Below are 24,260 nucleotides of genomic sequence, written 5' to 3'. Positions count from 1 at the left end.
CTGACCCTTCATTTAAAAAGAGTATTCCATTTTCTGGAAGCAAAGCATAAATTTTTTCTGTAATTTTCTAATATATTTTGTATCAGTTCTGCAAGATTTTTGAGTGTATTCGAACATTCTTTGGTAGGCTTTAGGTCCGTGTCATATGCTGGTCACACAGATGCATGTACTGCTCATTCTCGTATATTACAGACTTCGATTCCGATGAAGCTGTCATGAGGTCTATGGTCAGACTAGGATTTACAGCCATCATATAGGTGCAAAAATATACCCATATCATATTTGTTTAAACCTGGCTTTATAAGTCAGAGATCTAACCACTGCGTTGTAACTGTACCTTTGTGACATGACAGACACCCGGGACTCCTGCCAACCAGTGTTTTGAGAAGGCAGCGCCGCTCCTGTGGATAGGGGATAACTTCATGTAATTGGAATACCCCTTTAATAATAACCCCATAATGAACCCCCTCACGTAATGGACAACATAGGGTTAATGTGAGATACATAATGGGGTCATTTATTATTAATGCGAGGCACATGCAGTGCCCAAACTGATAAAACCGTGTGCACCATATTAATAGTAACCCCATCATGTACCTGCTGACATAATGGACAACATGGGGTTAATGTGAGGTACATGATGGAGTTACTTACTATTTATGTGAGGCACATGGAGGTCCAAATTAATAACACCATGTGCCTCACATTATCAGCAAGTAACCCCATCATTGATGTCACATTGACCCCATGTTGTCCATTATATGAGGAGGTAGTTGACAGGGTTACTATTAACATGAGGCATATGGTTTTATTAATTTATATTTCCATGTGCCTCACATTATTAGTAAGTGACCCCATCAAGAACCTCCTCACATAATGGGGAATCAATACTTTAGCCAATAAAAAAAAAAAAAAAAAAAAACACACACACAAAATACTCACACATTGATGCCTGGCAATATGAGGTTAATGTGTGGGTATTATTTTTTCTTGGTATCGTGAGTCTCTAGTCTTATGATTGGTTCAGGCTGCTGTGTATAACACAGTTTTATCTCGCTTTCTGCAGTAAATCAGTGCATTGAGAGCTGCTTCCCAGTACAGCAGGGGAAGAATAATTATAAAGCCAAATTACTGTCCATCAGTGAGAAAACATTCATTTATTAGCAACAGTCGGTTGCTGTAAATCGCGCAGGCAACCTAGTTTTCAGAACTTTTGCTTATATTTAAGGCATGCAGCTACCAGTTTTATGTTGTAATTTTTTTTCTTTTTAAATAATTAATTTTATGTGACAAAGTGAAGTAGTATGTATAAATGCTGTTGTCTTCTATAGCTTTAAAATCCTTTTGTATAAAAAAATTTCTCCACATTGAATTGTTCACTCACTGCCAAGTTCATCTGCTGAAATACGCGAGTGCTCCAAATGTGAAATAAACACTTTTATGAGTTTATTGGATCAGCTGAAACCAGGAATGTTTTTTATGGTGAGAACTGAAGTGTAGAGTTATAGAAGTCATACTACACTTAAGGAAAAAAAGTGAAAAAATACAACACTTAAAAAAGTATTCATAAACGGTTATGGATATAATTTTGTTTTACACTTACTGTACATTATTACCTCTGATAGCAGTTTACATTGAAATAGTTCAATCTTATTGCTGCATATAGCTTGCTTTACTCTGAAATAGCCAGAAACAGGCGACTTCCATATTTTATAATATGTAAGGTTGCATATAGTGTCTGGACTTACCTGATTACACATAAGATCCAATCCTGTTTTTGCATTAAATATATGGCATGGGATCATATTACTGGGTGTGCCGCCAACCTATTCTGTAAGTGATGCATTCTCTTTTTAAATCATTTAAACAGTCATCAGTTTCAGATAGCAGAGGCCTGCCTGGCCAGTACAGCATGTTGACTGTGTGGACAATGGAGCTGTGCCTCAGGGACAGCCAGGCTCATGCTGTAATGGCCGGGATTTGATTTCGCCATCTGCCATGTCACAATTGTGGTGTACTGAAGGGTTGCTATGGCACCCTGAGACCTAACATTGGTAGGACTGCCATCTACGGAAGCCTATTAGGCCCGGTCAGAGGCATGGTCTAATAGGCTAAATGTCAGATATCATGCATTACAGAAGTGTTGCAGTACATTATGGCAGCGATGAGTCTATTAAACTGTCAAGTCCCCCCCAAAAAAATTTAAGAAAACAAGTTTCCTCCATTAAAAGTGCTTTATGTGATAAAATAAAAATAAACAAAAGTACACATAACTGGTGTTTTTATTGACCCAAATTATTATTGACCCAAACCGCATTATTATTGACCCAAACTATTAAAATGTCCCATGCCAAACATTTAGTAAAAAAATACAAATCTATATATTATATGGCCTAAAAAGTGCCATTAAAATATACAGCATATTGCAGATTGTAAAACTACCGCAGAGGAAAAATAGAAAAGTCATGGTTTTGGAAGGCGAGGATTAGGGATGAGCGAATCGACTTCGGATAAAATATCCGAAGTCGATTCGCATAAAGCTTTGTTTCAATACTGTACGGAGCAAGCGCTCCATACAGTATTAGAATGTATTGGCTCCGATGAGCCGAAGTTATTACTTCGTGAAGTACTTGCAAGACTTTGCATAACTTCAGAAATTGATTTCTACTGTAATCGTTTTTTTACTGTACAAATCAATTTCTGAAGTTATTATGCAAAATAAACTTCGGCTCATCGGAGTCAATACATTCTTATACTGTATGGAGCGCTCGCTCCGTACAGTATTGAAACAAAATTTATGCGAATCGACTTCGGATATTTCATCCGAAGTCGATTCGTTCATCCCTAGCGAGGATGATAAAGCAAAAAAAGGTGAAATGTAATGTCCTATTGTTTAAAATCAAGTTTGTATGCTAAATGGTCACTGGACTTTCACACAACTGCATAAATCAATAGGACAAATTGTATTGAGAGACCAAGATGGGCTGCCTGCTCACTGAAGGATCAGATGTTTTATTTAATTTTTTATATATATAACTATTTAAAAACAAAAACTAATATGTCAAGACTTCCATACAGCAGACTGGAGGGGACCTGATTGACTATTATTGGAGAGTTTTCTAAGGCCTCTTTCACACTTGCGTTATCCGGATCGGTCGTGTACTCCATTTGCCGAAATTACACGCCGGATCCGGAAAAACGCAAGTGAACTGAAAGCATTTGAAGACGGATCCGTCTTCAAAATGCGTTCAGTGTTACTATGGCAGCCAGGACGCTATTAAAGTCCTGGTTGCCATAGTAGTAGTGGGGAGCGGGGGAGCAGTATACTTACCGTTCGTGGGGCTCCCGGGGCGCTCCAGAATGATGTCAGAGCGCCCCATGCGCATGGATGACGTGTCCATGCGATCACGTCATCCATGCGCGTGGGGCGCCCTGACGTCACTCTGGAGCGCCCCGGGAGCTGCACGGACGGTAAGTATACTGCTCCCCCACTACACTTTACCATGGCTGCCAGGACTTTAGCGTCCTGGCAGCCATGGTAACCATTCAGAAAAAGCTAAACGTCGGATCCGGTAATGCGCCGAAACAACATTTAGCTTAAGGCCGGATCCGGATTAATGCCTTTCAATAGGCATTAATTCCGGATCCGGCCTTGCGCCAAGTGTTCAGGATTTTTGGCCGGAGCAAGAAGCACAGCATTCTGCGGTATTTTCTCCGGCCAAAAAAGTTCCGGTCCTGAACTGAAGGCATCCTGATGCATCCTGAACGGATTTCACTCCATTCAGAATGCATGGGGATAATCCTGATCAGGATTCTTCCGGCATAGAGCCCAGACGACGGAACTCTATGCCGGAACAAAAGAATGCAAGTGTGAAAGAGCCCTAAGCATGCTCTGTGACCCGTGCAGAGGTTATTGTTCATGGAGGGGGGTGTTATTAGTTTAGTTCTGTATGATTTTTTTATAGCCCTTTGCTTTTTAATTTAATAGCACATTTTGAATGTATTTTTTATCTGATCTTACAAATGTATTACAATATCTATTGGGCAGCCCCATTGTGTCCCAGTGTTATCTGTCTGACTAAACTGCGATTGAAAATGTTGGACTGTAATGTCGGGTTTACACGGCCCGATAGTCGGACAGATTATCAGGGAAAAATGTTCCTGCGAATGCTCGTTCCCGACAATTTGCCCGTCTAATAGGTGCCAGCGATGAATGAGCAAAACGATCGTTTATCTGGTGAAACTGACATTCCTGTAGGCAAGTGCATGCACTACTTTCTTGCGGTGTGGACCGTTGGATATGAATCGCGGACCCCATTCAAGTGAATGGGTCCGCGTCCGCCTGCAGGAGCCCTACCGTCGGTGCCCTTGCATTGCAGACCGCAGCACGGGCCTGGCCGGCACACGTTCGTGTGCATGAAGCTTAACTGATAGAAATAACTGACCAAATAACTGAAGTGTGAGCTCAGTCTAAGGATAAGGTTCCGTACCAAACTTCCGGATTGCGGACCCATTCAAGTGAATGGGTCTGCAACCGTCATGCAGGGTGCACATGGCCGGTGCCCGTGTACGGCGAACCCGCCGTGTGCATGAGGCCTTATTCTGAGCCAAAACTAGGTGTGGGACAAAAACACAGAACAGGTGCAGAATTTTCCTTTGTACCTTATCTCTGTGGAGGCTCCAATCCGGGTTTTGGCTCACAATAACTGATTGAAATAACTGATCAAATAACTTATGTGTGAACCCGGCCTTATGTCTTTGTCTTGTAAATGTGATCATGTGCCATTGTAACGCTATTTTTTAGGCCAAAAAGAATGTATTAAAAATAAGGGGTGAAGTAGAATCTTTCGTATGTACTTCTCCTTCCTTGCTTGACATTGAATTAAGAACAGCATCAGAAAGGCATGTGTGAAAGCAGCCTTGCTCTTACAGTACATCTCCAGTTCATGAGGGTGGATATTGTTTATCCTGCCTTTTTCTCATGAAATTGTAGCATATGCATTGGGCATTTTGAGTGACACATTGGGTGAAATTTATTATTATTAAGGGTCGTCTTGCATCAGTGAAGAGTTTGCTTTTTCCCAGAAAACTCGCCACAACTGTTCATTGGCTGCTCATCCCCATTCAACTAAATGAAGCTGAACTGCAGTACCAAATACAACTCATGGGCAGATGTGGTGCTGGGAGAGAAGAAAACACTTTTTATTCTGATTCTGTACAACATCTTTAATAAAATGATTCTAGTTTCCAGCTTTATAGTGGTTATAAGGGATTTTCATATTGATGTCCTATACTCAGGATAGGACATCAATATGAGATTCGTGAACCGATCAGCTGTTTGAGGAATCCATGGCACTCACTGGAGCTACAGTGAGCGCTGCGGCCTCCTCTCAGCTCACCAAGCACAGCACCGTCCATTGTATGGCAGCTGTGCTTGGTGTTGCAGCTCTGCCCCATTCACTTGAATGCGGCTGAGCTGCTCCTCGGCCATGTGACCGAGGTACGGTGATTTCACTGGTGTAGAAAAAGGCCTTGAGGCTCACAGAGCACAGTGGTCTCTTTATACTGATAATCAGCATGGGTCCCGGTTGTCTGATATTGATAAGCTATCTTGAGGATTGGTCATCAGTATGAAATTCCAAGGGAACCCCTTTAACAATGATTGAATGGGTTCTTGTTCATAGGAGATGGTCACCATAACCAGTCAGCTTAGACAATAGAGTAATGGTGTATTTATTGTAGAAAATTCTGTAAATGTCTCAGTGAATTAAAAGGGAGTTGCCAAAATCCAACTGTGCCTCCCAAAGAACCTTATCTAGATGAATGATACCGGTAATGGTCATAGAAATTTCTACAGCAATTCGGCAGCGTGTGAATATACTGCAACCTAAGAATTAATAACACCGTAAGACAAACGAGGACCACTTACACTGCAACAGAAATTGAAAGCTTTTCCTAGGTTCACAATTTAACAATGCAGCTTAATATAATAAAATGTGTGCTGTGTAATAATTGTAAAATTACACAATTTCAGGAATTTGACATGGCATACCTTACACTGAGCCACAGCAACATTTTCCTCCTGCAGAGGCCTCACGCTTAGCATTGCTGTCCACACTCCTGTTTTCATAGCCTTGGCCGGATGGTGATGGGTTATAGAAAGGAGGAGATCTCATATCTAGCTCTATAAAATGTTGATTATTAGAGTTTGATACCTTCAAGCATATTATTTGCAGCATGTGGGGGAAATGGAAAAAAATAAACTATTAATGCTGCTCACGTCCATGTGGAGCTGTTTGTTGTTAAAAAAGCACAAAAAGTAACTGGTGCCGTTTATTTTAACACATGGTCTGAATTCCACTTTGATTACTTTTAATGAGTTTTGCCTCAGCGTTTTTCCCACCACTTAGCAGCAGTTGCACGAGAGGAGATTTATCACACAGTCGAGATGAAGTATTTTGCTCTTTTGAGTAAGTATGCGAGCAATAAACCGTGGCAGTATGTGCTGTCAGCTTGTGTTCCTGCTGACTTATAGGGAGGACAGAAAACCCGTAAGAAACCAATGAATGGCCATGTCTGAAAATAAATCAGATGGACTCACAATCCACAGGCACAATGGGCTAAGGCTGCACACCTTCTAATTCACACACTGAACTCTTGCCGGCCAATCGTTTCCTTACTGGGTCCAAATGGGAAAAAAAAATATGGTCATGGTTGTGTCCATCCTGGGGCTGGGCAATTAATTGAATTAGCTTGATTAATTGCCATTTGAGTTAAAACTGGTTTTGATTTTAACAAAATCGTGTTAACGTATTAGCCCCTTCCCCACAGACCGAGCTAATATCAAGCTGTACTAACACTGTGGGAGTCCGGCTGTTTCACTCTCTAGATGCCGTTGTCAGAACGGCATTGAAGTCGCTCGTGTGTGTCTGGCCTAACCAGTCTGGTTTACAGGTCTCTGTGAGTTGTCAGTTGGGGTGGTGTCCCTGCATAGTCTTCCATTATCCAATCAGTTCTGCCATTGTTAGACTATGCAAGGACATACCCCCAACTTTTAATACCTATTTGGAATTTTATTACAGACTGTCAGCAGTTCATTCATAAACTTCTAGTAGGAATGATAGAGGAGCAGCACATCATAGATCATTCAAATTGATATTTACATGGGGAATACAAGTAGTTACTAAAGCAGACTTGCAAGTAGAGTTGTTGCGATACCAAATTTTTGATTCGATTTCAATACCATAAAAAAGTATTGCGATACTCAATACCATTCAATACCACGCAAAAAAAAAAAGCCATGTGCATTTCGCATTTTTTTTAAATGGCGAATCGCGCAGTTTTTTTCTTTTCTTTCTGTTCCGGCATTCAACGCATAGATTTTTTTCTATTTGAATAGTTTTGACTTTTCAGACGTGGCGATATGTGATATCTTTATTTATTTATTGTTTATATATTTTATATGTAATTTATACTTAATATTTTGGTGTTTGTTTGTTTTTTTACTTTTTATTTAATAACTATTTCCTCCCCTTAGGGGCTAGAACCTGGGATTTTTTCATCTCTTGTCCTATTCTCCCTGATAGACCTCTATCAGGGTGAATAGGACTTTACACTCTCCCTGCTGCTGTGTGCTCTGTTCACACAGCAGCAGGAAGCTGACTATGGCAGCCAGGGCTTCAGTAGCGTCTTGGCTGCCATGGCTAACTGATCGGAGCCCCAGGCTTACACTGCTGGGGCTCCGATCAGAAACTGCCACCAATGAAGAGGAGGGGACCCTGTGGCCACTGCCACCAATGATAATTAACCTTTAATACAGAAGGCGGGTACTGGCAGCAAATCAACGGCAGTTGATCGCAGCTCCCTGTGAAAGGCAGGGTGCCGGCAATGTGATTCTGCTGCCGGCACCTGCCTCCTGTATTAAAAGTTAAAGACTACCTTTCGTGGGTTCGGACTTAGTTAAGTTACCAGGCTACATAGAGCGGTGCCCAGGGATCTCCCTGCACCTACTATTATTCCTGGGCGCAGCTCCGTTCGCCCGCTGTACCCCAGTTACTCTCCTGCTCCATATGCTAATTACTACTATGGGTTATCCCGGGAATACATAATTTCCAACAGTTGACAGCAGTCTCCCGAAAAGAATCATACTTACCTTCTCTCCGCTGCTCCAGTCCTCCATGCTGGCTTCCACGTCCAACTTCTAGTCCGGGGTTTGTTTTCTGTCTCCCTGGGATGGACATGTCACCTGATCCTCTTTAGCCAATCGCTGGCTTCAGCGAGTGACGTGTCTCTTGTAGGCATATCACAGCTGAACCCAAGGTGTGGGCTGAAAAGGATTTGAGTGACCATGGTATATTCCCGGACAAGTCCTTTAAGGCCGGATTCACACATCTGGATTTTGGACTCTGAATTTCATATCTGTGTCACAAACCGACTGTGGGTGTAATCACTTGATCTCACAGTATCATAAGGATCTATGAGTTCGGGTCAAGCCAGGTCACGTCTGGAAACCGAATGTATGAATCTGGCATTACTCCTATTTACAGTATCCACATTTCCCATTGTGATAAGTGTTAGAAGCGCCCCCCGGCCTGCAATAAAAAAAAAGGATAATAGGCGAATGCAATAAAAAAATAAGTGTCTTGATGACATGTATATTTGAGACTGATCTCCTGTAGGTCTACTTGAATGTGGACATGAGATGTCATTTTATAGTAATAAAAGTGTACTGGATCAGGCTACATCCTGATTTTCTAATACCGTTGGAAAACTTGCATATTAAAATTTTTTAACATTTACTTTCTTCATCCATTGCTTTTGTCTTTGCAACATATTAACTTTTTTTTTTTTTTCTGGAGAGATTGGCGTGCAAAATATTTCATTTTTCATTCTTGTTGTCACAGTTCAAACTTTCCATTATTTAACAAGGTTATTGAAAAATTGATGGTATGTTTGTACCAGGGAGACATCCTGTAGGCTACAGTGTTGATTTATGGCACTGGGAACACAGTGCTGCTCTCTGCTATGGTGGGAGGCACTTTGTCACTGTCCCAATAGAGAAATCATACCATTCAAATACCTTGCCCTCCAAGCTGAGCGATGCACTCTCTGTCTTCAGAATATGACTCTAAATAATTTAGTTTCTTACCATGTATTTGTGTGCATACAGCAAGCGTAATGCTGTTCATAATACTATGCTTTCCACACACTAGAGGCTTTGAACTTCATTAAATATTTTCCCTTTTTTTAATTTCTTTTTTAAGCCTTTCACACAACTATCAGCCAGTAGTTCAGAAGAATACGTCATTGAACACTGTACAATTAGTCTCATGCAAGCAATATTTTTTTATACCTAATCATTATTATTGTGATACATCTGTAGTTATAAATATTCATCTAGATGGCTTATTTGATACTGTGGCTAGCATAAATGCTGTCAATATAATTAGTTTATATTCAGATGGGTACACAAATTAGTGGGTACAATGGACACCTCATGCATATATGGGATGAGCTTATATTTCTGTTAATTGCTTTTTTTCCACCTTGATCTTTATATGAAGTCTTATTCAAAGTGTATTACCATTTCAGTAAGTAAATGGTATTCTTGGAATAATGAAGGAACAGTTTTTCAGTATGCTTTCTGTATAATTTTCTCATGGTTTCGCAATATCTTTCAATTATTCAGAAAAATTCCTCTAGTGGATTAAAATCTTCCCTGGTCATCTGAAGGACGTGTCGGTGCAGGACTGAGTACAGTTACAATATGATCTATGTCTTATAATGAGCCATGTACCTGTATGTCCATCACATAATCATGGACAGATTTTTTTGCCATAAGGCCTTATTCACCCAATCAGCGTTTGGTCAGTGATAATGCACCAAAACCAGGACTTATCTCTGTGTTGACTCCATTCCTGGTTTTGGCTCACAATCAGTGGTGGAAAACTGTGACCAGGCACTGACTGGGAATAAGACCTTAGATCCCATCCACACAGAATATTTGATATCTGAATTTGGCATGGCTTCCATGGCAAAAAACGCGGGTTGGCTGTGAAACCACCTCCCATTGTTTTCAATTGGAGGCTGAAGTTTATGACCACAACCCGGCCAAGAAAGGACACGTCCTTTGTTGGCACAGTCTCAGTAATAAACTTCAACCGCATAAATGGCAGCATGGCCTCCCATTGAAAACAATGGGAGACTGATTCTGCCTGGCAGCCTTACGGTTGTGTGAGCGATCACTGAATGTAAACAGTGATGGTTCCTATTAAATGGTAGCAAGCTGAGATCTTGTAAACTGAGTAATAGATACTGTGACGAATACCGTACCCCCACTGACGTCGGACGTCAAATACGTAGAGCCAGCGAGATACGGTATAGTCACTAGTTAACAAGGTGTGACATTACGCCGTCCCTGAGGAGCAGGTAAGGTCAGCTTGTTACAGTGTTCACAGACTCCTCCTGTCCACATGGGCACATAGAGGCAACAAGCTGAGGGAGCCTTTTCACTGCCCCAGTGAAACGGCGCTTCCTCAGCTCGGGTATACTACCACCAGTTTCTTGTTTGATATAAGCCCGGTCCTCTAACAGTATTATATAGGGGAAGAAACCAAACCGCAGTAGCGTATTACTAGGTCAAAACACGAACGTGGGGATTTGTGATGGAGATACCAGAACAAGATTAAATTATATATTTAATTGCCTTAAGGGCTCACTAGACATAACCAGTGATAGCCAGTTTGCATTGTTCGCCAGCGAACACAGGCGGGCTGCCATCTTGACCCACAAGTCCGGCGATGCACAGGTAAGCCCTTACCTGTGCCTGTTCCGGGAGCCGGTCTGAAACAAATGCGGTCACCGGGAGCAGGCAGTTCTGAGAACAGCCGATGAAGGCCCCCGGCGGCTGTTCTCGGAGCTGCCTGCTCCCGGTGACCGCATTTGATTTCAGACCGGCTCGCGGCACAGGTAAGGGCTTACCTGTGCATCGCCGGACTTGTGAGTCAAGATGGCAGCCCGCATGTGTTCGTTGGCGAACACTGCGAATTGGACATAACACAATATACACAGAAAATATATGCAGTGGTCTGAGTGGTAAATACAGATGGCGTGGTACAAACAGGGTTAAGCAGAACAAAAATGTCAGTTTACTAGGTACTGTATATGAGTCCTATGAGTCCTTTGGGTTGTGATGATTTCTTAGCTGTATTTACATGGGAAGCAGTGATGTCAGCAGGTTGCAGGTCCCTCTAAACACATGGCACGATGTGACCTCCCTTCAGAGAAAACACAAGCCTTTTAACCTGTAGCCGGCCCCTACCCTTCTGCTGGGGCTGGCAGCAAATGAGCTACAAAACCGATTAGGACTCATGGCTCCAGACCGGAATGTCACAGGGAGGTGGTTCTGGGACTAATGGGTTCCGGCTACCAGTAGAGTCCAAGCATGGTACCGTTATTTGATTTCTGTGGGGAGATATGTATATCTCCCCTCCCTGGCATCCCACCACCAAACTATGGGCCTGTTCATCGTGGCCACAGGGACACAAATATGTATCTGGTTTATGCCTGTGATGGCCGGGCGATTCATAATTCCTTATGAATCGCCGGTTCCATGATGTCTGATCATGTTCATTGAACTGGGGAATGGCCTAGACCCCTGCAGAGAGGTTTTTCCTGTTCCTTTAGATGGGTTCCTGGCTGTCTGAATGGAGGTGAGAAATTGTAAACAAAGTTGGCCTGCAAGAAGTTATCTGCCATTTGGCTGGGCTTTGAAGCAGGGTCCCCCTATGGAGTTCACTACCTCTGCTATCTGACAGCAGATGGTTGGTGTGAGAACATGGCTGAACTAATAATCTATATTCCTCACAGATACAGACAGTGTAATAAATGTTTTCATAGCTTTTCTTTATACTGGAAATAACATTTATTTGCTGAAACCACTAAAGATACAACTAAAAGGGTTCCCCGGGAATTAAAATGACCTAAAATATTTAAATATTACTTATATTCCCAAATACCTTTCATTAGTTATAAAGGCTTATTTTGTCTCCCAAGCAATCATCAGAGGAAATAAAATGTCCGCCATCGTATTAGAACACACAAAACCTGTCCTAATCACACAGGGGGACTGAAGTTACTTCAGAACACTTTGCTGAAGTCCTGCCTTATCCTCCTCTCTGCTCTGCTTGTCAGGGATTATGATCCTTAATACATCTGATAAAATCTTCACCTGAATCTCATTAGGAAATTGTGTTTTATATTTTCAACATACAATGATCTTTTCTGTGCCAACTTTGTTTGAAACTAGAATCAATATACAAAGCCTCAGACTCAACCAGTCAACATGGCCATTTCTCTGGTAAAACACTTGTACTGGTTATCTTATGGCTTTTCTTTACAGTACAGTGTGGTTATTACCTTTGCAAATATTGATATTAATTTGAGGCCAGCTCTTCCCCTTGGATCTAAATACTTGTTTTCCATAGAGTTTTGATCTCAAGTTACAATGGTTTCAACACACAGAGGCAGCCCTGAAACCAATTAATATTGTAACCTGGGGGACCATTCTAACAGCAGAAAACATGGAATTGGTGATTTAACCAGCCTTGTGTTCTTGTAATATGGATCTGTCACCACTCCTAACATGTCTCTTTTACTAAATAATTTTTATTCCCCATGCAATAACGAGTCTATTGTTCCATTCCACATTATTCATATGTTGTTCCATCCCGTCTTGCTACTACAAGTTTATTAATGAATCTGCAAATTGGTATTACCAATAGGGGATTGTCCCTGCACAATCTCACACTGTCAAGTCAGTGTTGCCAGTGTGATACTGTGCAGGGACACATCCCCAACTGGTAACACCAAGATTGTAGAATCATTAATAAATCTCTTATAGGAATAACAGAGGAATGTCACAACATTGAGTAATAAGAAAAGATTCTCTCTCCAGAATCATTACACAGGGATTGCATGTATTTACTAAAACAGACATGTCAGCTACGTGACAAGTCTAGAGATGAGCAGATTTCTTGAATTTTGTTGTGTGTTCGATTAGTCAAATTTGTCCAAAAATTTGATTCATGGCTAAATCAATTTAAGTGCTCTAATTGGCCTGAAAATTGGTATACAACCCTCCGAGGTCTCCTAGGGCTCACATTGACAGATTTTTTTTTTCCATTTTTTATTTTTTACAATTTTTTGCTCTTCCTCTTACCGTACCTTGCATTTTAGTAATTCTTACGTCTTGTAAGAATTACTAAAATGCAAGGTACGGTACTTTTGCAAAATGTGTTGCACGACTATTGCATGAGTTATTTCCCCCAATTGCAGTTCGGCCACAATTTTCCTGTCATTGTAGCTGGCCTCCTTACCGATTTGGAGTTGGCAGTGAGACAGCCAGCAGGATATTTGCTACTTGATACACTTTAGCAACTGATCAGTTATGTGGCTACTTTTGCCCAGGCTGATCAGCTCTAACACAGCATGGCAACGCTTCACTTTACAGATATGATAGGAAGGAGTGGTAGCAGTGCTCTGCCTTGTTTCTTTTAGGAACAGGAGGATGTCCATGGAGGAGGTGGATAAGCGCCTGGTTTGGGAACCAGACCAACACAAATGGGGAGATGTCAATAGGACATGACCTAGTTACTGCCATGAAAAACATTGACCCGGTGTGCCATTAAAGACTTCTACTCTCCCTACCCATGAGAGCTGCTCCGGGTATTTGCGGTAGCATACACTTTGCTGTACAGTGAGAATTGCGTGCAGTGGCCCCCATTCTCCGCCACGTGACAGTACAAGGCAGGGGGTGACTGTTTTGGAGAAGTAATGCCAGATTAGCATCTTCCATCCAGTGAGGCTAAGCACACTCCATCAGTACCCTAAAAGCAGCAGAATCTACTAAATACTATGTCGGTGACTGCACCTGCAGCAAATAGGCCAGGTGGAAATTAAGCTTGCACACCATCAGATTGTTTCCTGACCACATATTCACTTATGGATGGCTGACAATAGAGCGGAGGAGGAGTCTGAGCTGGAGAAGCAATAACTGATGATAAGGATACTGTATGTAGATGCTGCCTGGCTGCTGAAACAGTATCAGCATCACCAGTTCCTAAGCTAACCATAATAGAAATCAATCTGGTTCCAGTAGTTTTTTGGGAGGTTCTTGCCATACATTGCATCTGCTCTTTATTGCTGCAGTCACCACTCTTTCTCTAATGTCACATCCTCCTCTGCACTCCAATCTGGCTCCCAGATCCTGTCGAACACACAATCATCACCAGAGTCCTCACCCTACTTTTATTACACTGTGATATGGCATTGTGGGCTCCTTTGCCTTCCTCCCCTGTTCTGCATTAGCCCAGGTGCCTTTGTCTTTACAACTGCCCCAAATGGCACCACCATGGCTACAAGTGCCACTACTACCTTCACCACTACCCACTGTCATGGCTGTGTCATGGTCTCGTTGTTGTTCGCCGTGACACGTTAGCCGTGCATTCTGGTTGCCTGGGGCAACGTGTTGTTTATGCAGCATGTGTGTGCTTTGCTCCTTTCTCCTGGTTCCTTCTCTGTCTGGTGCTTGTGGGGTTAACTACCTGGATAGGTGTGGTCACTAGGTGCTTATATTGCCTGTGGCTGATAGCTTGGAGTTGAGTTGTACTCCAGCTTCTGTTGGTACTGGAGCTATGCTCCTGTCCTGGGTATACCATCTTCCCAGTCCTTGAGGGCCACCTTATGGGACATCAATGTCATCTCAATGTCTCCTCTGTCTTCTACCCTACCTTCCCTATTCTATGTGTCGTGTGTGTTTTGAACAGGGTTTGTGTTGTTATGTCTGGTCTGTCTTTGGTGTATACTGTCCTGCATGGATGCTAGACTCTTCCCTGTCTGTGCCTTCGGTGAGAGGGCTCCTGGGTTCCCCGGAGGGGGATCGACGAGTCAGTGAGCAGCATTCTGGCTGCTTGGGGATTCAGGCAGTTGCTGGTGAGTTTTTTCCTGTGTTTGTTGTTTTGTACTGAGTCCGGTACGGTGTTCCTGTACCAGTACATATGCATGGGTTACAGTTTGTTGTGGTGTGGACTGCTCGTGTGTCTTCCAGCAGCCATGGCAGATAAGTGACCAAGTATTCTGGTGTTCTTGGGTGAGTGGTTATTCTTGCCACTGGACTCTTACCTGCCGATCCAGTTTGCTTCTCACTGTCCTCTCTCTATGTGAGCGTGGTGCCTTACTGTTGTGGTGTAATGTTCTAGGGGTCAGGTGGACCCGCTTTAGGTCATGACGGTAAGTTTTGTTGTTTTACCATTGTCGCTGGTAACTAGGCCTTAGGGAGACGCTTGTTCGTTCATCTGGGAAGGAACAGGTTGTCCCTAGTCATGACATTATTTCCAGGAATCATTAGGGTTAGTAGGGCCCGAGGTTCCTGTGTATGAGCCCTCCTACCATCTGGGTTCACTTATATGGTTAGGAGTCAGGGCTAGGATTAGGGTGGCATTAGGAGGTTCCCTGTCCTGAGTGTCCAGGCCTAGTTTCTTTTCCTGCGATCCTATCGGTGTTTGGTGGGGAGTTTCCCCCCCACTCCCCACTGGGACACCCACACACCTATGCATGGGTTCCCCACCTTGCCCTGAACCACCTCCTCATGAATCCCAACACTAACTGTTCTCACACAGTTGCTTTGTGGGGGGCTTCTTAGAGAAAAAGAATGCACTACACTAGGAGTGTATAGTGAAGACAGAGATGATACAAGTGAAAGGCTTTTCTGGAAAGGCGAGAAGGAGCAGGTGGAATATTGTGACCCCTGGCTCCAAGGCGCAATGTCAGACTTAGAGGTAACCACAACATCATCCTGCTGTGACTGAGAGGAGGCGTTGGCCATCCAGACCACAATCTCATCTTCTTTGTCCTCAATAATAATGTGATGCCTATCAAAACAAGGAGAACTGTGGCCTACTGCTGGCTGGATGGCTGGTGCTGTTACTGCAGTTTTTTCAACTACCCACATTCTGACTCTTGTATGACAAGGAAAGAGTCTTGTGTTTTCTACTCTTCCGTTTACCAGACATTTTATTATGAGGCAATGTATTGTCCCTCTCCTTTCTTCAAACACACTGCATATTGGTATTGACAATTTACAATGGTAATGCAGTTTGTGAAATACAACTGCTATATTACTTTAGTTATTACAGTACCACATGCACTAATAATGCATTAATGGTTAACTCGTGTATAAATGCTGTTATTGCAGAACAACATGTTCAGTAATAATGCACAGGATCTTGACGCAATACAATATGTTAACGGTTAACTGGTATCAAAATGCTGTTATTGCTGCATAAGGCGTTCATTAATGATGCATAATAACAAGCTTTCCTTGATAAAACTCTAAAAATCTACCCAATTATAGCTCCACTTCTCTCCATATAGTGTCCCTAGTGACTGACTTGTGTCTGCAATTGTGACACAGTCACAACACATCCTATCACATTCACAGCTGAGAACAGAATGGCATCTGGCAAATTCTGAGCAGAAGGACTTGTTTCCTCACCAATTTACTCAGTAAAACTGTCCAAAGCAAATTGCCAAAACTTTGGATTCATTTGACGGACTAATTTTTGTGAAATTTGTAATGAATCCAATAATTTTGAATTGATTCGCTCATCTCTAGACAGGTCCTCTTTACTTACTCAGGGTAGCACCAGACATGGTAGACTGTTGAAAGGTGGGTATAATGCTGCTGAAGACAATGCGAGCTGCAGCAGTTTTTTTATTAGATTCTTACATATTCATTGTTGCTTGCCCATTGTCTGTGGCCACATGGTTTTGCTAGTAAACCGACAAAACCGCGTAGCTGTTAACAATAAGCAAGAGATTGACTATTCATTTTTTAGTGATCTAATAGAAAACAATCACAGTTTACATGACTGCATGCTTTTAGGCCACATTATGCCTGTGTTTCGAACAGCCACCATATTTGGGATTGCCTTCAGGGATATGTGAGTCAATCCTTTTTTTTTTTGTAAATTATTGACATGTTTAGATAAGATACTGAATATTTGTGGGCACTAGTGGTTTGTTGATTATACACATCCAATGTCCAATGAATAGATGTTCTGAGAATCTAATGAAAACCACTAAAATGATCTGTTTCTCAGTTGATGTATTTCTGTTTTTCAGTTTAATGTATTTTATTTCTGTATATGTTGATGTCTTCTTACACCTATCTATACTTTTATTGACTGGATGAAGCTGTAAAGCCATTTTCACAATACATTACTCGTCAAAGTGTTCGGTCAGTGCAGATGCATCTTGACAGCTTCCTTCAGCTCCCAGGAATCTAGTATTTTTTTAGTGTTGTGTTTGGACTGAGGGTGCTGCCACAGATTCAGGTTTTTTTATGTAGTTTTTGATGGAAGAGCCAGAGTATATAAAAAAAAAAAAAAAAAGAGGAGAGCTAGTATCTGTCCGTAAAGGGGTTATCCCACTTCGCCTATTTATACTTACCTGCTGCCAGCGCGCCGTTCACTTCCTGGATTGTGGCTGGGGGCGGGCTTCATCTTGATTAAAGTCTTCTCCCGGCCGGGCCGCGTGCTGAACTGAACGCGCACGCCGCTGCGCATGCGCCATGGTGACTTATTCCTGTCCAGTATAGTACAGAGCCGGCGTGCGCGTTCGCGGCTCTGTACTATTCTGGCCAGGAAGAAGTCACCACCGCGCATGTGCGGCAGTGTGCGCATTCAGGACAGAGAGCGGCCCGGCCGGGAGAAAAGGAGGAGTCTTCTGCGCAAGCGCGGTTACCGGGATTCGGGAGAAGAGCGTTGGCCGTAACCAGGGAAGACCGAATGACAACAACGAGGTAAGTGGGGATGAATTTTATCCTAAATGGTGGGAATTTGTTAATCAAATATATTTGCAAAAATGATCACTGTCAAATCATTAACTGATTTAACAGTGATCATTATGATGGGAATACCCCTTTAATACTCTCTTTCCACTCCTGATTTGGCTTAAAAACTGCTTCAAAAAACCTGAACGTGTAGCAGTAACCGAACTGTATCAGATGCTGCTGGTAACCACTACTCCGGGTAACAGCTGCTTTCACCACTATTTAGTGTAATAGTGTGTATACAGTAGGTATAATAATGGAATCTTTCCTTGAATGTGTTAGGACACAATTGCACATGCAGCTTGTAAGCCTCAACTCCATTTATTCTCTATAGGACTGCCAGAAATTGCAAACACTGTACTCATCAATTTCTGGCAGTCCCATAGAGCTTGAATGGAATGTCAGTGCTCATGCTCAGCCTGCCATATTATTCAGATGGGGCAAAATGATCTTCATTCTCTGGAGGGCCCACGCAGTCACCCCTTCACTGATCTAACAGTTGTCGCCTATCCACTGGATAATTAGTTCCGACCAGAATACCCATTTAAGACTAATGGTAAACTAGTAATTGGTTCTGAAACCTCCAGAAAGCCTTTAATATTAAAGAGGATCACCAGGATCAAACTTACTGAACCAGGCATATAGCCTAGTAGGGTTGATGTAGCTGAGTAAAATGATACCTGTCTTTTCTTTCTAGGTGCCGGCTTTGTGGAGAAATTTAGACTTTTATTCTTATGCGATAGAGCCATTGGAGCACCAAGAGGTTTGAGCACCGCTCCAGTGACGCCTCTGGTGCAGACTACAGATGCCTCCAGCACACCAAACAGGCCCTACTCTCCTTAGAATGACAGTGCTAGACCTCACATCTAGCACTGAGTTTACGCGCCTGTGCAGTTGTTAGCAAGCACGGCGCCTGTGCACCCTATCTTCTGCTGCTTGCCGAGCAGCGAAGATGATGATTGCGCATCCTGCCTTCTGCTGCTTGCACGCGCCGTTGCTGTTATTCCACCCGAAAGTGGAGGTGGCTGCAGATGAAACCAGCGGCGCATACACTTCCGGTGGGAATGTCATCAATGGCGCATGCACACTGAACATTTTTGCTGCTCGTCAAGCAGCAGAAGACGGGTTTATGCAGTCGCTGTGCTTGCTAACAACTGCACAGTCATGAAAACTCAGCGCTAGACGTGAGGTCTAGCACTGTCAATCTCAGAAGGAGGAGGCGTGTTTGGAGCTCTGGAGGTGTCGGTTGTCAGCACCAGGGGCGGCGCTGGAGTGGTGCTCAAACCTCATAGGCCCGCCTCTTGGTGCTCCAGTGGCTCATTTCCATAAGAATAAGCAAGTCCTTAAATATAAAAGCCAGAAACAACTGCTGAAAGCTGTAAATCACTTTCTATGTAGAGGACAGGAGCTTCTTTAGGGTCCTGTACAGCAGTTTTCCTCAACTTTAGTCCTCAGGGTCCACCTGCCAGTTTCTTTCTTTTTTTTTTTTTTTTTTCACAATTGCCTTAGTATTGAGCAGGTGATAAAATTATTGTCAATGACTTACGTACCACAAGTATTCATACAGTGGGATATTCTCAAATCATGCCTGGCAGGTGAGCCTGAGGACTGGAGTGCTGTACAGAACACACAGTGTACCAAAATAATAAAATGGAGATTTCATCAACTTGAGCAGCTCATCCTCCTGGCACAGGTAAAAAGCAGTACACTAGCAGAAGGAGCGCACTGTACTGTAGAGAGATGCTACTAAACAGCCATCAGTAGATGTGTTTTATCAGTGAAATGCCTATGCCCAGTCAATAGCATGTTCATCAGAACTCTGTGGTATTGTATTTTGAGTCTGGTTTAACACTACAGTGGCTCAGGGAAGACGTATGTTGAAACCTGAGACCACTGTAACTTAAAGAACCACTGGACAAGATGGTGTTGAGTACGAAGTCTGTTCTACAGTAGTATGCTAAATGTGAGCCTTCTGTACCCTTGTGAAATACACGGCCATGGTGAATACAGTATGTCAGTAAAGTGTTACCATATGTTAGGAATGGATAGTTGGTATATATGTTGATTTACATGGATCCAATGCTTATCCAATGTGTGCCTTCAAATGTCCTTCAACAAAGTTCTGGAGTGGATGTATCATGAAGGGAGGAAGGAAATATTTCTACTGCTTCCCTTGTCCTCTCTTTGGGATATATTCAGTTTTTGGTGGCTGAAGGAAAATGTAAAAATGTTACCCAGGAAGAAATTGTAAGCAGCGAACACATGAAGACGCTTCAATGGCAAAGGGCTTTTAGATCAGTGGTATTCCACTGAGATGCTCACTTTCTCACTCCCGGCAGTGTTAAAACTGTGATTCTATTAAGGGTCTATTCACACGTCCGTTGTTTGTTTCCTGATCTGTTCCGTTTTTTGCTGAACAGATCTGGACCAGATCTGGACCCATTCATTTTCAATGGGTCCTGAAAAAAAATCAGACATTGTGCTGTCCTCTTTTTTTCAGGACCCATTGAAAATGAATGGGTCCAGATCTGGTCCAGATCTGTTCAGCAAAAAACGGAACAGATCAGGAAACAAACAATGGACGTGTGAATGGACCCTAAGAATTATTTTTCTTCATATTTCCACCAAGTATGAATGAAATTGTTTCAAATATTCTTTAACGATTAGATTTGGTCAAATGCCCAGGGGATCCTAAGATGTAGGAGCTGAATAGAATGTTCTAGGAATTATGTTTTATCAGAAAATCATTTTACCATCCCTTAGTAGGAAATCTGAATGGTTCGGTTGTTTCACAGCTCTCTGGTGCAGAGATATTGCATATCACTATGTCTACAGTCCAATTGGAGTGCTAATTTTGTAGTCTCTTTGCAAGCATAAAACCTCTGAAATGATTATTGTTATAACAGTTTCACTGGTAGCTACGTGAGCATGAAGTCAATAATATATTTTCCAGATGCTCACCGTGACTGTCTGCAGTATTATACTGTCTCACTCAGTTGTACAGAGCTAAAGGTCACTGTTCACTGATGGCCGAGTAGGGACGGCAACTGTTGAGGACCTCTACAATGTTCTCTTCCAACAAAAATACTTAAGACTATATGCATTAGGTGGAACTAGGGTGTTTAATAACTATTGATGTTATATCCATCATCAGCATTTATGGCATATGCACAGGTGCTGGTCTCCCGACTCTGTTCTGCCCTGGCAAGACAGTCACTTGCAAGGTGGACATGCCTGTTACTCTCCTCACCTTCACTTACCCTAAGAACTACTGAAACAGTTGAGCAAATCAGACAAGACAAGGGTCGGGGACTTCTGTTCTGGAGACCATTGGGACCCGTACATATCTGATATTTATGGCATATAGGTCTGACTGCCGTTAAGAAATATAGTGAGCTGACACAATTGCTTGATAAGTAGTCCTTGTTGCCTGTTTATAGTGCTCTCAACTCACAAACATTGGCCATTAAGAAGGACATAATATGAACATTTATGAACCATTACATAAATTCTTGCTTTTCAGATGCTGGAAAAATTAAAAGACAGGTGGATGCACACTGGCTTATGGGAGAGCTTAGAAAACATCAAGACCGTCATTAAAGAGCCGCAAGGTGGAGATAAAGCGGAATTTGATAAACTGCTGCAGACATATTATGATGCAATTCGTTTTAAAGGAGTGAAGGGTAAGTAGTGTGACAAACAAAAGATGATCGTATGTGAATGGATGTGTGTGCGTTTATGTACAAAAGGCTGATGTGAAAACACTCTTATTTTCACTGAAGTTGCAAGCCATACATTAATGTATGAAGCATGTCGTTTTGTGCAACTGTTGCACCACAGATATGTGAATAAGGAAGTCTTGGTCCAACATGTACATTTGTACATGTCGAATGTGCAAAAATTGTCTTGGCTGTCTAAAGTGTAAAATGTCCAAAAACCCTGGCAGCAAAAGCGTTGATGGAAGTTTGTACTTTTTATTTCAGATGGTGCCCTCCTGATTGCAGTTTGTAGAGGTAAAGTGAGTGAAGGACTGGATTTCTCTGATAACAACGCCCGAGCTGTCATAACAGTAGGAATTCCTTTTCCAAATGTTAAAGACCTACAAGTAAGTCGGCTGTCATTTGCTATAATTTATTTCACTTTATCTAGTTCATGCTAATAAACATAAATACGCAAACAATTATTGTTGTTTTATTCTGTGTTAAATAAATATATCTGAAAAACAATCAGACTGGCTCACAGTATTTTTGCATTTATTACAATTAATAAAATTACAATTATTAAAATATATTGCCTACTAAATATTACTATACATATCCTGATTGCAACATATTAGCATAATTATATAGGTACTTTAAATGCGGAGCTCACGCATATACCTAAATCACAGGAGTACTCCAAAATGTGACCACTTGATTTTACTACGTGGTGTCTGTCTGCAGCGTGTTATACTTGAGCCTTTCAAATGCTCAGATACTTGTGTATTGACTTGCCGATAATCTACATACAAGTCGTTCAAAGAATGTTCAATTTGTGGTCACCGGTACATGGTCTTGACATCCAAACATTACTTCATGCTTTTTGAATCTGCGTTGATTTCCTACCTCCTGCCACGGGGTAGTCGCTCGGCTTATCCTTCTCGGCATCTCACGTGACCTGACCTGGAGATTGTTTCCTGGTCAGTGATGTCATCCACCTGTGCCGGTCGAGGTAGCGGAGATCAATGTAGCAGAGCCGCACCGGTGCAAGATTCAATTCTCCTTCAGTAAAGATGCTGAACGGTAGTGCACCAATTGATATAAGTCAGTCCACTATGATAATATTAGACCACTGCCGGTACCATGCTCACTCTTTTAGAGTGGTTCCAGATGAAATGAGCAAAAGTCTTTTTGAGCAGAGACAGAAATAGCGCACCACTAGCTGGGTCCAATTCACACTAGTTCGCACTAGACGCGTTTCGGAACCGTAGTTCCTTCCTCAGTAGGCAAATTGGTGCACTACCGTTCAGCATCTTTACTGAAGGAGAATTGAATCTTGCACCGGCGCGGCTCTGCTACATCGATCTCCGCTACCTTGACCGGCACAGGAAACCATCTCCAGGTCAGGTCACGTGCGACGCCGAGAAGGATAAGCTGAGCGACTACCTCGTGGCAGGAGGTAGGAGATCAACGCCGATTCAAAAAGCATGAAGTAATGTTTGGATGTCAAGACCATGTACCGGTGACCGCAAATTGAACATTCTTTCAACGACTTGTATGTAGATTATCGGCAAGTCAATACACAAGTATCTGAGCATTTGAAAGGCTTAAGTATAACACGCTGCAGACAGACACCACGTAGTAAAATCAAGTGGTCACATTTTGGAGTACTCCTGTGATTTAGGTATATGCGTGAGCTCCGCATTTAAAGTACCTATATAATTATGCTAATATGTTGACATGCAATCAGGATATGTATAATAATATTTAGTAGGCAATATATTTTAATAATTGTAATTTTATTAATTGTAATAAATGCAAAAATACTGTGAGCCAGTCTGATTGTTTTTCAAATTTACTTGGTTTTCAGTTGGTACCTGATGGACTGGGCTCCAGTAGGTTGCTGGTGAGCTTCTCTAAATTGTCTATTGTTATCGTGTAAATAAATAAATATATATATATATATATATATATATACACACACACACTGCCTGTCCAAAAAAAAAGTCACCACCAAAAAAAAAGGTCACACACTTTAATATTTAGTTGGACCGCCTTTTGATTATGGCACGCATTCGCTGTGGCATTGTTTCGATAAGCTTCTGCAATGTCACAAGATTTATTTCCATCCAGTGTTGCATTAATTTTTCACCAAGCTCTTGCATTGATGATGTTAGAGTCTGACTGCTGCCCAAAGCCTTCTCCAGCACGTCCCAAAGATTCTCAATGGGCTTAAGGTCTGGACTCTGTGGTGGCCAATCCATGTGTGAAAATGATGTCTCCTGCTCCCTGAACCACTATTTCACAATTTGACATTCTCATCTTGGAATATGCCCGTGCCATCAGGGAAGAAAAAATCTATTGATGGAATAACCTGGTCATTCAGTACCGTATTTTTCGCCCTATAAGACGCACCTAGGTTTTTGGGGAGGAAAATAAGAAAAAATATATTTTTAACCAAAAGGTGTGCTAATGGTGGTCTGTGGATGGCACTGTTATGGGGGGATCTGTGAAGGACACTGTTATGGGGGCATCTGTGAAGGACACTTATGGGGGGATCTGGGGATGGCACTGTTATGGGGGATCTGTGGATGACACACTGTTATGGGGGGATCTGTGGATGACACACTGTTATGGGGGGATCTGTGACGGACACTGTTATGGGGGGGATC

At 42.3% G+C, this 24,260-nt stretch overlaps 1 protein-coding gene across 2 annotated transcripts in view; it reads left to right on the top strand.

The window, feature by feature from the left end:
- BRIP1 (BRCA1 interacting helicase 1) overlaps positions 1–24,260 on the top strand; it is a 298,550-nt gene that overhangs the window by 215,491 nt on the left and 58,799 nt on the right. For both annotated transcript variants that reach the window (XM_044285209.1, XM_044285208.1), the window contains 2 exons: positions 21,414–21,573; positions 21,874–21,995. In XM_044285209.1, coding sequence (XP_044141144.1) covers positions 21,414–21,573; positions 21,874–21,995 — 282 coding nt within the window. The remainder of the gene's footprint in view (positions 1–21,413; positions 21,574–21,873; positions 21,996–24,260) is intronic.

The sequence above is a fragment of the Bufo gargarizans genome, chromosome 3, assembly GCF_014858855.1.
Source record: "Bufo gargarizans isolate SCDJY-AF-19 chromosome 3, ASM1485885v1, whole genome shotgun sequence".
Taxonomy (NCBI): domain Eukaryota; kingdom Metazoa; phylum Chordata; class Amphibia; order Anura; family Bufonidae; genus Bufo; species Bufo gargarizans.
This window is presented reverse-complemented; position numbering and strand designations above follow the sequence as displayed.